At 47.8% G+C, this 14,917-nt stretch overlaps 3 protein-coding genes across 6 annotated transcripts in view; all 3 read right to left on the bottom strand.

Moving 5' to 3' along the window:
* Positions 1-14,917, bottom strand: part of LOC144483016 (uncharacterized) — a 97,689-nt gene that overhangs the window by 46,190 nt on the left and 36,582 nt on the right. The gene's annotated exons all lie outside the window — the stretch shown is intronic.
* LOC144483060 (uncharacterized) lies at positions 193-13,837 on the bottom strand. Of its 4 annotated transcripts, XM_078201907.1 has the most exons (4): positions 13,647-13,837; positions 8,616-8,727; positions 8,262-8,415; positions 193-1,615 (listed from the first exon to the last, which is right to left on the bottom strand). In XM_078201907.1, the coding sequence occupies exon 4, from the start codon at positions 693-695 to the stop codon at positions 333-335; it is 363 nt and encodes a 120-aa protein (XP_078058033.1). In that variant the 5' UTR covers positions 696-1,615; positions 8,262-8,415; positions 8,616-8,727; positions 13,647-13,837; the 3' UTR covers positions 193-332. The 4 variants fall into 4 exon arrangements, with proteins under 4 accessions (XP_078058033.1, XP_078058035.1, XP_078058032.1 ...); XM_078201909.1 differs by lacking the exon at positions 8,262-8,415 and having other exon boundaries at positions 13,647-13,826; XM_078201906.1 differs by lacking the exon at positions 13,647-13,837 and having other exon boundaries at positions 8,616-8,808.
* Positions 8,353-14,917, bottom strand: part of LOC144482996 (uncharacterized) — a 191,368-nt gene continuing 184,803 nt past the window's right edge. The window contains exons 7-8 of the mRNA XM_078201821.1: positions 8,616-8,727; positions 8,353-8,415 (exon numbers count right to left, since the gene is read on the bottom strand). Coding sequence (XP_078057947.1) covers positions 8,353-8,415; positions 8,616-8,727 — 175 coding nt within the window. The remainder of the gene's footprint in view (positions 8,416-8,615; positions 8,728-14,917) is intronic.

The following is a 14,917-nucleotide window of genomic DNA, read 5'->3' as shown; positions in this document are numbered from 1 at the left end:
GTGGGAGGGTGGAAGAGAGGGAAGCAGTAGGGGCAGCTGAATGGGTTGGCTCAATCCTAGTAACAAAGAAGCTCCATGAGTTCATCACACTTTTTGTTGGGGGTCAGGATGGAGGAGACAGGGGAGAGGGAGAGCCATTCGAAAGGAATGGACTTGATGAGAGAATAAAAAGTTTCAACAGATTGTTTGTTTAACATAAAAGCAGATTTATTTGACTTTCATCCAGGACATTAGTATTTATATGTGGGCTCAAATTTATTTACATCAGAGGTGAATGACCACAATCAACATGTTTGTGATTTGTGATAAACAGCAGAATCAAACTCCAGCAGTCACTTGTCAACTCGCTGATGGCTCAACAGGTTGTATTTCTGAGTGAATCCCTTTCCACATTTGGAGCAGGTGAACGGCCTCTCCCCAGTGTGAATTCGCTGGTGGACAGTGAGTTGGGATGGTCGCCTGAACCCAGTCCCGCAGTGAGTGCACTTGAACGGTCTCTCATCAGTGTGACCACGTTGATGAGACATCAGATCGCTGCAGCTTTTATAGCATTTCCCGCAGTCTGGACATTTAAAAGGTCTCTGCTCACTGTGAACACGTTGATGGGACACTAGATTGCTGGAACTTTTACAGCACTTCCCACAATCTGGACATTTGAACGGTCTCTCATCGGTGTGAACTTGCTGATGTGCCATGAGGTGTGATGTCCGAGTGAATCCCTTCCCACAGTCAGTGCAGGTGAACGGCCTCTCCCCAGTGTGAATTCACTGGTGTTCAGTGAGTTGAGATGACCACCTGAACCCAGTTCCACAGTGAGAGCACCTGAGCGGTCTCTCATCAGTGTGAACACGTTGATGGAACATTAGTTCCCTGGAACCTCGACAGCACTTCTCGCAGTCTGGGCATCAACACGTTGATGGAACATCACTTCCTTTAAACTTTTATAGCACTTGTCACATTCTGGACATTTAAATGGTCTTTCCTGTGTGTGAACTCGCTGGTGTGTCTGCAGGGTAGATGACTGAGTGAATCCCTTCCCACACTCGGAGCAGGTGAATGGCCTCTCTCCCATGTGAACCCGCTGGTTCTCAGCAGGTTGAATGACTGCGTGAATCGCATCCCACATTCAGAGCAGGTGAATGGCTTCTCCCCAGTGTGAGTGCGCTGGTGTGTCAGCAGGTTAGATGATTGAGTGAATCTCTTTCCACACTCGGAGCAGATAAATGGCCTCTCTCCAGTGTGAACTCACTGGTGTGTCAGCAGGGTGGATGACTGAGTGAATCCTCTCCCACACTCAGAGCAGGTGAACAGCCTCTCCCCAGTGTTACTGTATTGGTGAATTTCCAGCTCAGACAGGTCTCTGAATCCTTCCCCACATTTCCACGGTTTCTCCTCAGTGTGACTGCACTTGTGTCTTGACAGGCCAGATGATTGTCTGAATCCTTGTCCACACACAGGACACGTGTACAGTTTTGCCCCATTGTGAACGGTGCTTTTTCCTTCCATGCTCAAGGTTCAGTTATATTCAGGTTACCATAAATTGGGCGACTCAGTCAGATCCTGATGTGATGTTTGGTTTGAGTTTCCTGACTGCAAATCCTCCCCTTCCAAATCTCTGTGAAATTGATTTAAAACAGTGAAAAAGGAGTGAGAGAGATCCCACAAAAACACAAAGGCAGGTTGTGAAATTGAGCTGGATGAATCTGGTCATTTGTGGGGCCGGCACCAGGAAAAAGTTACCATGGAAACTGCTGGATTGTCATAAAACCTCAACTGGTTCACTAATGCCTTTCAGGGAAGGGAATCTGCCATCCAGTCTGGGTCTACACAAGGCTCTGGCCTCAATGGATGGAGAGAGAGGTGGGGGCAAAGGAGGGACTTTATGTATCTACAACTCAACCAGTGGTTTGAACCTTAAAACCGTTAACCTGCACACCGAGAAGGATCAGGGTAAGAGGTGTATGTGAACACCATCATCTCCAAATTCCCTCCAATTTCACACACCATCCTCCCTTGTCTGACATCCAGGACTGGATGAGCAGTAATTGCCTTTGTTAAATATTGGAAGATGAAGGCTATCATCTTCAGCCCTGCAACAAATTCCACTTCCTAACCACTGACTCCATCTGTCCCCATTGCGACTGTCTGAGGCTGAACCGGAGTCTTCACAACCTCAGTGACATGTTTCACTTCAAACTGAGCTTCCAAACATATCCTCATAGAATCTACAGCACGGAGACAGGCCCTTCGGCCCAAACTGGTCCATGCCCACCAAAAATGCCCATGTGAGCTAACTCCATTTGGCCCATAACCCTCTAAACCTTTCCTATCCATGGATCTGTCCAAATGCCTTGTAAATGTTGACAATGTCCTTGCCTCAACCACTTCCTCCGGCAGCTCATTCCACATACGTACCACCCTCTGTGTAAAAAAGCTGCTCCTCAGGTTCCCATTCATTCTTTCTCCTCTTAACTTAAACTTATGCCCTCTAATTCTTAATTCCCCAACCCTGGGAAAAAGACTGAGTGCATTCAACCTATCCATGCCTCTCATGATCTTACACACCTCTATAAGATCACCCCTCAGTCTCCTACGCTCCAAAGAAAAACGTCCTAACTCATCCAATCTCTCCCTATAACTTGAGTCCTGGCAACATCCTTGTAAATCTCTTCTGCACTCTCTCCAGTTTAGTAACATCTTTCCAAATCAAGGTGACCAAAACTGAGCACAATATCCCAGGTGCAGCCTCACCAAAGTCCTGTACAACTGCAACATAACTTCCCAACTTCTATACTCAATGCCCTGACTGATAAAGGCCAGCATGTCAAAAGCCTTCTTCACTGCCCTATCTACACGTGACGCCATCTTAAGAGAACCGTGCACCTGAACTCCAAGGTCCCTCTGTTCCACGATACTCTCCGAGGTCCTCCCATTCACCGTGAAAGTTCTACCTTGGTTTGACATTCCATGATGCAACACCTCACACTGATCTGTATTTAACTCTATTTGCCACATCACCACCGACACTACCTATTTCCACCTCAGTGACATCGCCCCACTTTGTCCTGGCCTCAGCTCACCTGCTGCTGAAACCAGGTGGAGGAAGAAATTGCTAAGCAGATTATGGATAGGTGTGGGGGGCACAGGGTAGTTGTCATGGGGGACTTTAACTTTCCAAATATTGATTGGAACCTTTGTAGGTCGAATAGTTCGGATGGGGCAGTTTTTGTGCAGTGTGTGCAGGAGGGTTTCCTGACACAATATGTGGATAGGCCGACAAGAGGTGGGGCCACATTGGATTTGGTACTGGGAAATGAACCGGGCCAAGTGTTAGATTTGGTTGTGGGAGAGCACTTTGGAGATAGTGACCACAATTCAGTGTCTTTTGTTATTGCAATGGAGAGGGATAGGGCCATACGGCAGGGCAAGGTTTATAATTGGGGGAGAGGTAATTATGATGCGATTAGGCACGAATTAGGGGGCATAAGATGGGAACAGAAACTGTCAGGGAAAGGAACTAATGAAAAGTGGAACTTTTTCAAGGAACAAATACTGTGTGTCCTTGATAGGTATGTTCCTGTCAGGCAGGGAGGAAATGGCCGGTGAGGGAACCATGGTTCACAAAAGAGGTGGAATGTCTTGCAAAAAGGAAGAGGGAAGCTTATGTAGGGATGAGGAAACAAGGTTCAGATGACTCGATTGAGGGTTACAAGTTAGCAAGGAATGAGCTGAAAAAGGGGCTTAGGAGAGCTAGAGGGGACATGAGAAGTCCTTGGCGGGTCGGATCAAGGAAAACCCCAAGGCTTTTTACTCTTATGTGAGGAATAAAAGAATGACCAGGGTGAGGTTAGGGCCGGTCAAAGAGAGTCGTGGGAACTTGTGTATGGAGTCAGTAGAGATAGGAGAGGTGATGAATGAATACTTTTCTTCAGTGTTCACCAAGGAGAGGGGCCATGTTTTTGAGGAAGAGAAGGTGTTACAGGCTAATAGGCTGGAGGAAGTAGATGTTCGGAGGGAGGATGTACTAGCAGTTTTGAATAAACTGAAGGTCGATAAATCCCCTGGGCCTGATGAAATATATCCTAGGATTCTTTGGGAGGCAAGGGATGAGATTGCAGAGCCTTTGGCTTTGATCTTTGGGTTCTCACTGTCCACGGGGATGGTGCCAGAGGACTGGAGAGTGGCAGGTGTTGTTCCTATGTTTAAGAAAGGGAATAGAAATGACCCTGGTAATTATAGACCGGTTAGTCTTACTTCGGTGGTTGGTAAGTTGATGGAAAAGGTCCTTAGGGATGGGATTTACGACCATTTAGAAAGATGCGGATTAATCCGGGATAGTCAGCACGGATTCGTGAAGGGCATGTCATGCCTCACAAATTTGATAGAATTTTTTGAGGAGGTAACTAAGTGTGTTGATGAAGGTAGGGCAGTTGATGTCATATACATGGATTTTAGTAAGGCGTTTGATAAGGTCCCCCATAGTCGGCTTATGATGAAAGTAAGGAGGTGTGGGATAGAGGGAAAGTTGGCCGATTGGATAGGGAACTGGCTATCTGATCGAAGACAGAGGGTGGTGGTGGATGGAAAATTTTCGGATTGGAGGCAGGTTGCTAGCGGAGTGCCACAGGGATTAGTGCTTGGTCCTCTGCTATTTGTGATTTTTATTAATGACTAGAGGAGGGGGCTGAAGGGTGGATCAGTAAATTTGCTGATGACACCAAGATTGGTGGAGTAGTGGATGAGGTGGAGGGCTGTTGTACACTGCAAAGAAACATAGATCGGATGCAAAGCTGGGCTGAAAAATGGCAGATGGAGTTTAACCCTGATAAATGTGAGGTGATTCATTTTGGTACGACAAATTTAAATGTGGATTACAGGGTCAAAGGTAGGGTTCTGAAGACTGTGGAGGAACAGAGAGATCTTGGGGTCCATATCCACAGATCTCTGAAGGTTGCCACTCAAGTGGATAGAGCTGTGAAGAAGGCCTATAGTGTGTTAGCTTTTATTAACAGGGGGTTGGAATTTAAGAGCCGTGGGGTTATGCTGCAACTGTACAGGACCTTGGTGAGACCACATTTGGAATATTGTGTGCACTTCTGGTTACCTCACTATAAGGAGGACGTGGAAGCGCTGGAAAGAGTGCAAAGGAGATTTACCAGGATGCTGCCTGGTTTGGAGGGTAAGTCTTATGAGGAAAGGGTGAGGGAGCTAGGGCTGTTCTCTCTGGAGCGGAGGAGGCTGAGGGGAGACTTAATAGAGGTTTATAAAATGATGAAGGGGATAGATAGAGTGAACGTTCAAAGACTATTTCCTCGGATGGCTGGAGCTATTACAAGGGGGCATAACTATAGGGTTCATGGTGGGAGATATAGGAAGGATGTCCGAGGTAGGTTCTTTACTCAGAGAGTGGCTGGGATGTGGAATGGACTGCCTGCAGTGATAGTGGAGTCAGACACTTTAGGAACATTTAAGCAGTTATTGGATAGGCACATGGAGCACACCAGGATGATAGGGAGTGGGATAGCTTGATCTTGGTTTCGGATGAAGCTCGGCACAACATCATGGGCTGAAGGGCCTGTTCTGTGCTGTACTGTTCTATGCTCTATGTATGACTTACTCAGTTAATGGTAGGCGTTGGGGAGAGTTACAGAACAAAGAGATTGAAGGGTACATGTTCATAGCTCCTTGAAAGTGGAGTCACAGGTGGACAGAGTGGTGAAGAAGACATTCGGCATGCTTGGTTTCATTGGTCAGAACATTGAATACAGGAGTTGGGACATCTTGTTGAAGTTGTCCAAGACATTGGTAAGGCCACACTTGGAATACTATGTACAGTTCTGGTCACCCTATTATAGAAAGGATATTATTAAACTAGAAAGAGTGCAGAAGAGATTTACTAGGATGCTACCGGACTTGATGCAAGGCTTCTTGAGAAAGTGAGAGGGCATGGGATCCAAGGGGCTGTTGCCTTGTGGATCCAGAACTGGCTTGCCTGCAGAAGGCAGAGAGTGGCTGTGGAGGGGTCTTTCTCTGCATGGAGGTCAGTGACCAGTGGAGTGCCCCAGGGATCTGTTCTGGGACCCTTGCTGTTTGTCATTTTCATAAATGACCTGGATGAGGAAGTGGAGGGATGGGTTGGTAAGTTTGCTGACGACACCAAGGTAGGTGGTGTTGTGGATAGTTTGGAGGGATGTCAGAAGTTGCAGCGAGACATAGATAGAATGCAAGACTGGGCGGAGAAGTGGCAGATGGACTTCAACCCGGATAAGTGTGTAGTGATCCATTTTGGCAGATCCAATGGGATGGAGCAGCAGTATAAAATGAAGGGTACCATTCTTAGCAGTGTAGAGGATCAGAAGGACCTTGGGGTCCGGGTCCATAGGACTCTTAAATCGGCCTCGCAGGTGGAGGATGCGGTCAAGAAGGCGTATGGCGTACTAGCCTTCATTAATCGAGGGATTGAGTTTAGGAGTCGGGAGATAATGCTGCAGCTTTATAGGACCCTGGTTAGACCCCACTTGGAGTACTGCGCGCAGTTCTGGTCACCTCATTACAGGAAAGATGTTGAAGCCATTGAAAGGGTGCAGAGGAGATTTACAAGGATGTTGCCTGGATTGGGGGGCATGCCTTATGAGGATAGGTTGAGGGAGCTTGGTCTCTTCTCCCTGGAGAGACGAAGGATGAGAGGTGACCTGATAGAGGTTTACAAGATGTTGAGGGGTCTGGATAGGGTGGACTCTCAGAGGCTATTTCCAAGGGCTGAAATGGTTGCTACGAGAGGACACAGGTTTAAGGTGCTGGGGGGTAGGTACAGGGGGGATGTCAGGGGTAAGTTTTTCACTCAGAGGGTGGTGGGTGAGTGGAATCGGCTGACGTCGGTGGTGGTGGAGGCAAACTCGTTGGGGTCTTTTAAGAGACTTCTGGATGAGTACATGGGATTTAATGGGATTGAGGGCTATAGATAGGCCTAGAGGTGGGGATGTGATCGGCGCAACTTGTGGGCCGAAGGGCCTGTTTGTGCTGTGACTTTCTATGTTCTATGTTCTATGTTCTATGATGGTTTGAGTAATAAGGAGATCCTGGATAGACTGGAACTTTTTTCTCTGGAGCTGAGGAGGCTGAGGATGATGTTCTAGAGGTCTATAAAATAATGAGGGGCATAGGTCAGCTCGATAGTCAATATCTTTTCCCAAAGGTAGGGGAGTCTAAAACTAGAGGGCATAGGTTTAAGGTAAGAGGGGAGAGTTAGAAAAGTGTCCAGAGGGGCAATTGTTTCGCACAGAGGGTGATGAGTGTCTGGAAGAATCTGCCAGAGGTAGTAGTAGAAGGGGGTACAATTTTGTATTTTAAAAAGCATTTAGACAGTTACATGGGTAAAATGGGTATAGAGGGATATAGGCGAAATGCAGACAATTGGGACTAGCTCAGGGGTTTTAAAAAAAGGGTGGCATGGACAAGTTGGGCTGAAGGGTCTGTTTCCATGCTGTAAACCTCTATGCCTGTTTGCCCTGGATCAAACTGACACCCAGGAACTCCCAAATGCTGCAGTTTGAATGTGTACTAATAAACTGTTTCTTTTATCCAATGATAATTTATTTTTGTTTTTAAGTATTTTATTAACCTTACCACCTGTTGCTATACTATTTTGATCCTTAGGAACAGAATAAATTTTAGTTACTGAGCAGATACTCACCAAAAATCTAGCTTCTTCTCCTGTAGAAGAGTAAGATCACTTCCCAAAGGCTGAGAAAGTTAGAAAGCAAAAGGGCACCCTTTTCCCTTCCTTCCCTAACTCCCTTAATTACCCAACTCTCAGCACTCTATTCTAAGCTGCTCAAGTGATGCCGGTTCAGAGCTGTTTCTGAGCTGTCGATTCAATTGGGAAGCATTTTCCGATCAGGGCCATTGTGATCTCCTGGACTCGTTTCGATCGCCTCAGGGGGTCGGAGAGGAATTTCCCAGATTTTTTTTTTTTTCCCCATATTGGCCCTGGGGTTTTTCACTCTGGGTTTTCGCCTCTCCCTGGGGATCACATGGTCTGGAATAGGGGGGTGGGGGTGAGTTAATAGGTTGTAATGAACAAAGCATCGTAGCTGTGAGGGACAGCTCGGTGGATAGGATATTGGTATGTAGATAGGCTGGAAAATTGGGCGGGGATCCTGGATTCAGGATTCAATCCTGGACCGGGGAGCGGCGCGGGCTTGGAGGGCCGAAGGGCCTGTTCCTGTGCTGTATTGTTCTTTGTTCAATACAATACTCACTTGCTGACATGGACATCAAGGCCTGTATGGGTCTCCAGGCCATCATGCACACCATCATGATAGGGAGGATGGAGATGGTGTTGCCAGTCATTTACATGATGAACAGATTCATGGGCAGCTGTTTCAATGGGCCCAAGGCGGTGTCCCAGCAGGACTGAAAACAGAAAGTGAGCAGGGTATCAGTAAAGGGGGCCAGGAGGCCATATGCTGATCTTATACCCAGGCCTGGAAGTAAGGATGACGATTAACCCTTTATCACACAGGCTGCTGTGGTTCACCAAGGTACTTCACCACCATGGACAAACCAGGGGCGTTGTCAGCCACACACTAAAGACACATTCAAATCTAACTTACTTTCTCGACCAGGATCCGGTCTGTTTCTTGGACGCAGATGTCCGGTAGCTGTTTGTCCGAATATGCGACTGGGCACATGGAGTCTCTCTGGCCACACTGTTGATCACGGCTCCTATGAGAAACAGAAAACACAAGTTGGTCACTCTTTCAAGACCTTCTTTAAAAAGGGAGTCTCTCTTTTGCGGACCCCAACGTGGTGGCAATAGTGCCAGCACGAACTAAAGCTTGGGCAAACCTCAGACACACACTGCCATTGCGTGTACCAAACTGCCAGGGGAATGGAGGATGGCATAATTTGATCCACTGGAGCAAGCTGAGAGGGGTGATTGAAAAGCAGCAGTGCTGGTAAGAGATTAATTGGATTAATTGAATTGTTTATTTATTTAATTAGTCAGCTAGTGTGTGTATTTTTTTGGCCTTTACTTTAACAGCAGTTTTTCAAGTTTAAAGTGAAAACTAGAAGTGGGCAGCAAAGGAGTCTGGGAAGGGTTTTTATTTTAACTTTAAAAGTCAGTTACCTGGGAGGTTCCCCCTCAGTAGTAGTTTTTTTTTTCTCTCGGGCCCCTAGCCCTATAAATTGGTGCAGAGGAGATACCCGATCCTCTACACTGGTAGAGGATCCCACCCTTCCATCCTCCTCTAACCTAATTATAAGTGTGGGGAAGTTTTTTGTTTTCTTTTTTTCTTGCTGGTAATGGCTTCAGGGATGGCAGTTCAGGCAGTATGCTGCATCTCCTGTGGGATGTATGTGGTGAGGAAATCCAGTAGTGTTTCAGGAGATTTTAGTTGTAAGAAGTGCATTAGATTGCAGCTTCTGGAGGAGCGTGTAAAGGAGCTGGAGGGGGAGGTAGAGGAACTCCGCATAATTCGGGAGGCGGAGGTGGAAGTTGATAGGAGTTATAGAGAAATAGTAACTCCTAGAAATGAGGCTTGGGTCAATGCCAGGAGGAGGGGTAAGAAGCAATCGGGAAGACAATCCCCTGGGGCGGTTCCCCTCCATAATAGGTTTTCGGTGCTGGAGGCTACAGTTGAGGAGGAATCAACTGAGCATAGAGAGCAGATCTCTGGGGGTGAGCCGAGTGAGAAAGCTCAGGTGGTTAGGGGCTGTAAAAGACTGGGCCTTGTGATTGGGGACTCCACAATTAAGGGGACAGATAGGAGGGTCGGAACTAAAGGTAGGGACTCAGGGTTGGTGTGTTGCCTACCAGGGGCTGGGGTCCGGGATGTGTCTGACAGGGTATTCAGGACTCTTAGGGGGGAGGGAGATAAACCACAAGTTATTGTACATGTGGGGACACACGACATAGGGAGGATAGGGGAAGGGGATATTAGGCAGGGATTTATGGAGTTGGGGTGGAAACTAAAGGCCAAGACTGACAGAGTGGTTATCTCTGGACTCTTGCCTGTACCACGGGATAGTTTAGAGAGGAATAGGGAGAGGGAAGGTTTGAATTCATGGCTGAGGGGATGGTGCAGGAGGGAGGGGTTCAGGTACTTAAGCAATTGGGGCTCGTACTGGGGAAGGTGTGACCTCTATGAGAAGGATGGTCTACACCTTAATCAGAAGGGGACCAATATCCTGGGGGGTAAATTTGCTAAGGCCATGCAGGGAGGTTTAAACTGATTCGGGGGGGGGGAGGGATCCTGAGTAGTGGGGCTGAAAGTGAGGGATGCATGGATGGGGACTGCAATGCACGGCATTGCAGAGGTGGGGTGGAGCAGGGTTTGAAATGTGTATACTTCAATGCCAGGAGTATTCGCAATAAAGTGGGTGAACTTGCAGCGTGGATCAGTACCTGGGACTTCGATGTTGTGGCTATTTCAGAGACATGGATAGAGCAGGGGCAGGAATGGATGCTGCAGGTCCCGGGGTTCAAATGTTTTAGTCGAAGTAGGGAAGGAGGTAGAAGAGGGGGAGGGGTAGCATTATTGGTCAGAGATTGTATCACAGTGTCAGAGAGGAGGTTTGATGAGGACTTATCTGTTGAGGTAGTATGGGCGGAGATTAGAAATAGGAGAGGAGAGGTCACCCTGTTGGGAGTCTTTTATAGACCTCCTAAAAGTTCTAGAGAGGTTGAGGAAAGGATTGCGGAGTCAATCCTGCTTAGGAGTGAAAGTAATAGGGCAATTGTTATGGGGGATTTTAACTTGACTAATATTGACTGGAATTGTTATAGCTCTAGCTCGTTAGAGGGGTCAGTTTTTGTTCAAAGCGTGCAGGAAGGTTTTTTGACTCAGTATGTAGACAGGCCAACTAGAGGTGAGGCTATATTGGATCTGGTGCTGGGAAATGAGCCAGACCAGGTGCTAGACTTGGAAGTTGGTGTGCATTTTGGTGATAGTGACCACAATTCGGTTACGTTCACCTTAGTGATGGAAAGGGATAGGCATGAACCTCGGGCCAGTGGTTTTAGCTGGGGGAAGGGTAATTATGAGGCTATTAGGAGAGAATTAGGAAACATAGGTTGGACTAGGAGATTACAGGGACTGGGAACGTCCGACATGTGGAGTTTTTTCAAGGAGCAGCTACTGCGAGTCTGTGATAGGTATGTCCCTGTCAGGCAAGGAGGAATTGGTAGGGCTAGGGAACCGTGGTGCACCAAAAAAGTTTCTTTGTTGGTTAAAAAGAAAAAGGAGGCTTATGTTCGGATGAGACGTGAGCACTCGGGTAGTGCACTAGAAAGCTTTAGATTGGCTAAGAGGGAGTTGAAGAGCGAGCTTAGAAGGGCTAAAAGGGGACATGAGAAGACTTTGGCGGATAGGGTTAAAGAGAATCCTAAGGCGTTCTATAGGTATGTCAAGAACAGAAGGTTGGTTAGGGCAAGTTTAGGGCCAGTTATAGATGGCAGAGGGAAGTTATGTGTGGAACCGGAGGAGATTGGTGAAGCATTGAACCAATATTTCTCTTCGGTGTTCACGCAAGGGGACATGAATATAGCTGAGGAGGACACTGGGTTGCAAGGGAGTAGAATAGACAGTATTACAGTTGATAAGGAGGATGTGCAGGATATTCTGGAGGGTCTGAAAATAGATAAATCCCCTGGTCCGGATGGGATTTATCCAAGGATTCTCTGGGAGGCAAGAGAAGTGATTGCAGAGCCTCTGGCTCTGATCTTCAGGTCGTCGTTGGCCTCTGGTATAGTACCAGAAGATTGGAGGTTAGCGAATGTTGTCCCATTGTTTAAGAAGGGGAACAGAGACTTCCCCGGGAATTATAGACCGGTGAGTCTCACTTCTGTTGTCGGCAAGATGTTGGAAAAAATTATAAGGGATAGGATTTATAGTTATTTGGAGAGTAATGAATTGATAGGTGATAGTCAGCATGGTTTTGTGGCAGGTAGGTCGTGCCTTACTAACCTTATTGAGTTTTTTGAGAAAGTGACCAAGGAGGTGGATGGGGGCAAGGCAGTGGACGTGGTATATATGGATTTTAGTAAGGCGTTTGATAAGGTTCACCATGGTAGGCTTCTGCAGAAAATGCAGATGTATGGGATTGGGGGTGATCTAGGAAATTGGATCAGGAATTGGCTAGCGGATAGGAAACAGAGGGTGGTGGTTGATAGTAAATATTCATCATGGAGTGCGGTTACAAGTGGTGTACCTCAGGGATCTGTTTTGGGGCCACTGCTGTTTGTAATATTTATTAATGATCTGGATGAGGGTATAGTTGGGTGGATTAGCAAATTTGCTGATGACACCAAAGTCGGTGGTGTGGTAGACAGTGAGGAAGGGTGTCGTAGTTTGCAGGAAGACTTAGACAGGTTGCAAAGTTGGGCCGAGAGGTGGCGGATGGAGTTTAATGCGGAGAAGTGTGAGGTAATTCACTTTGGTAGGAATAACAGATGTGTTGAGTATAGGGCTAACGGGAGGACTTTGAATAGTGTGGAGGAGCAGAGGGATCTAGGTGTATGTGTGCATAGATCCCTGAAAGTTGGGAATCAAGTAGATAAGGTTGTTAAGAAGGCATATGGTGTCTTGGCGTTTATTGGTAGGGGGATTGAATTTAGGAGTCGTAGCGTTATGTTGCAACTGTACACAACTCTGGTGCGGCCGCACTTGGAGTACTGTGTGCAGTTCTGGTCCCCACATTACAGGAAGGATGTGGAGGCTTTGGAGAGGGTGCAGAGGAGGTTTACCAGGATGTTGCCTGGTATGGAGGGGAGATCCTATGAGGAGAGGCTGAGGGATTTGGGATTGTTTTCGCTGGAAAGGCGGCGGCTAAGAGGGGATCTTATTGAAACATATAAGATGATTAGAGGTTTAGATAGGGTGGATAGTGATAGCCTTTTTCCTCTGATGGAGAAATCCAGCACGAGGGGGCATGGCTTTAAATTGAGGGGGGGTAGTTATAGAACCGATGTCAGGGGTAGGTTCTTTACCCAGAGGGTGGTGAGGGATTGGAATGCCCTGCCAGCATCAGTAGTAAATGCGCCTAGTTTGGGGGCGTTTAAGAGATCCGTAGATAGGTTCATGGACGAAAAGAAATTGGTTTAGGTTGGAGGGTCACAGTTTTTTTTTAACTGGTCGGTGCAACATCGTGGGCCGAAGGGCCTGTTCTGCGCTGTAATGTTCTATGTTCTATGTTCTAGAAGTGGATTAGTGTCAATTGATAATCAGGGTGCCAATCCGCTTGCCCTCCATTTAGGGACAAAGCGACAAATCACCAGATGTACCAAATTGTATCTTGAAAACAAACTGAGGGTTATTGAGAGAGATCCAGTTCAGCACCCGGCCCTGGAAACGAGCAATCGTTCCCCCAACCACCACCGCAGTTGGCACCTGATCAGGTGGAGGGGCTGAAACCAAGATGGCATCTCAGGGTCATGACCTGGGGAAAAGATGCCAAGTGGGGTCTGAGTGATTTCTGGGGGATTTGAAGGGCTGCTTTGTGCTGAGGAGCTGGGTGCGGGGTAAAAGAGACGTAAAAAACCCGAAGTTGGTGTCACATCCCCAGGTCGCCTCCGCTGGAGAGGCGGACTGACCCGGCTTGCCGCGTACTCGAGCCCCCGGCTCCCCGCGCGGCCTCCGCACCTGCTGCTGCTGTAACTCAGGTTGAGCTCGAGGGTCCAATTCTGCCAGCGCGCGCTGTTGGCGAGCCCCGCCCCTGCCGCCATGGCAACGCCTGCCACCGTTAACCGTCCCCCCCTTTCAAATCTGATTCCGATCCGGAGAAGAACCCGCGCGCTTCCATCAAAACACTCCCGCTGCAATGCGCATGTGCGATCCCAACCTCCTCAGCGTTCTGCGTACACCGCCCATTGCCCCGCTCACCCACATCGCCGCCATCTTTGTTAAGGGCACATTGGTTCTTCATCTTCCGTCCAAACGGAGGACGTCTGCCCCACACAAAGATGGACATCACTTAATATCAGAGATATTTAAAATATTGCTTTTATCGCTTCAACCGTAACGCCGCATAAAGCGTCAATAAAACCGAAAGGACCTTGTCTCCTCATTCAGCAACCAAAATCATAAGAATCCATTGTTAATAGGTTTCTCCACAGATGCCGCCAGGTCTGCTGAGTTTATCCAGTATTTTCAGTTTAAGTTTCCCAATTCCAACATCCGCAGTATTTTACTTTTTTTTTCCTTCCCACTCTACCTCCAGTGCAACTGGATATCATGAGTAAAGCTACCACCAGGCTGATCCTTCCGGGTGGAACAGTGGTTAGCATTGCTGCCTTCCAGTGCTTGGGACCTGGGTTCGATTCTTGCCTTGGGTGACTGTGTGGAGTCCACCCACTGTGGTTGACAGGGCTCCTGACTGTGTCCAACTCATGCCCCAGGCCACTGCTCGCACTCGCTCCCAGAAAGAGGACAGGGCTCCCCTTGTCCTCACTTTTTACCAGACCAGAAACCAGCCTCCGTGTTCAAAGTATCATCCTCCGCCATTGCTGCCAACTCCAGCATGAAGCCACTCCTCAACACATCTTCACCTCAACACATCTTCACCTCACCCCTCACACCCATCAGCATTCCACAAGGAAAGTTCTCTCTGGGGCACCCTGGTCCACGCCTCCATCCCACCCAACATCCCATCCCCTACCCACAGCATCTTCCCATGCAATGGTAGACGGTGCAACACCTGCCCCTTTACCTCCTCCCTGCTCACCATCCCAGGTCCTAAACACCCCTTTCAGGTGAAGCAGCGATTCAAATGCGTCTCCTTCAGTCTAGTCTATTGCATTCGCTCCTCCCCATGAAGTGTACTCTCCTACATTGGAGAGACCAAATACAAACTGGGTGATCGCTTTGCTGAACACCTTCAGTCCGTCTGCAAGCAGGACCCAGAACTTCCAGTT

Source organism: Mustelus asterias, unplaced genomic scaffold (genome assembly GCF_964213995.1).
Source record: "Mustelus asterias unplaced genomic scaffold, sMusAst1.hap1.1 HAP1_SCAFFOLD_44, whole genome shotgun sequence".
NCBI lineage: Eukaryota > Metazoa > Chordata > Chondrichthyes > Carcharhiniformes > Triakidae > Mustelus > Mustelus asterias.
This window is presented reverse-complemented; position numbering and strand designations above follow the sequence as displayed.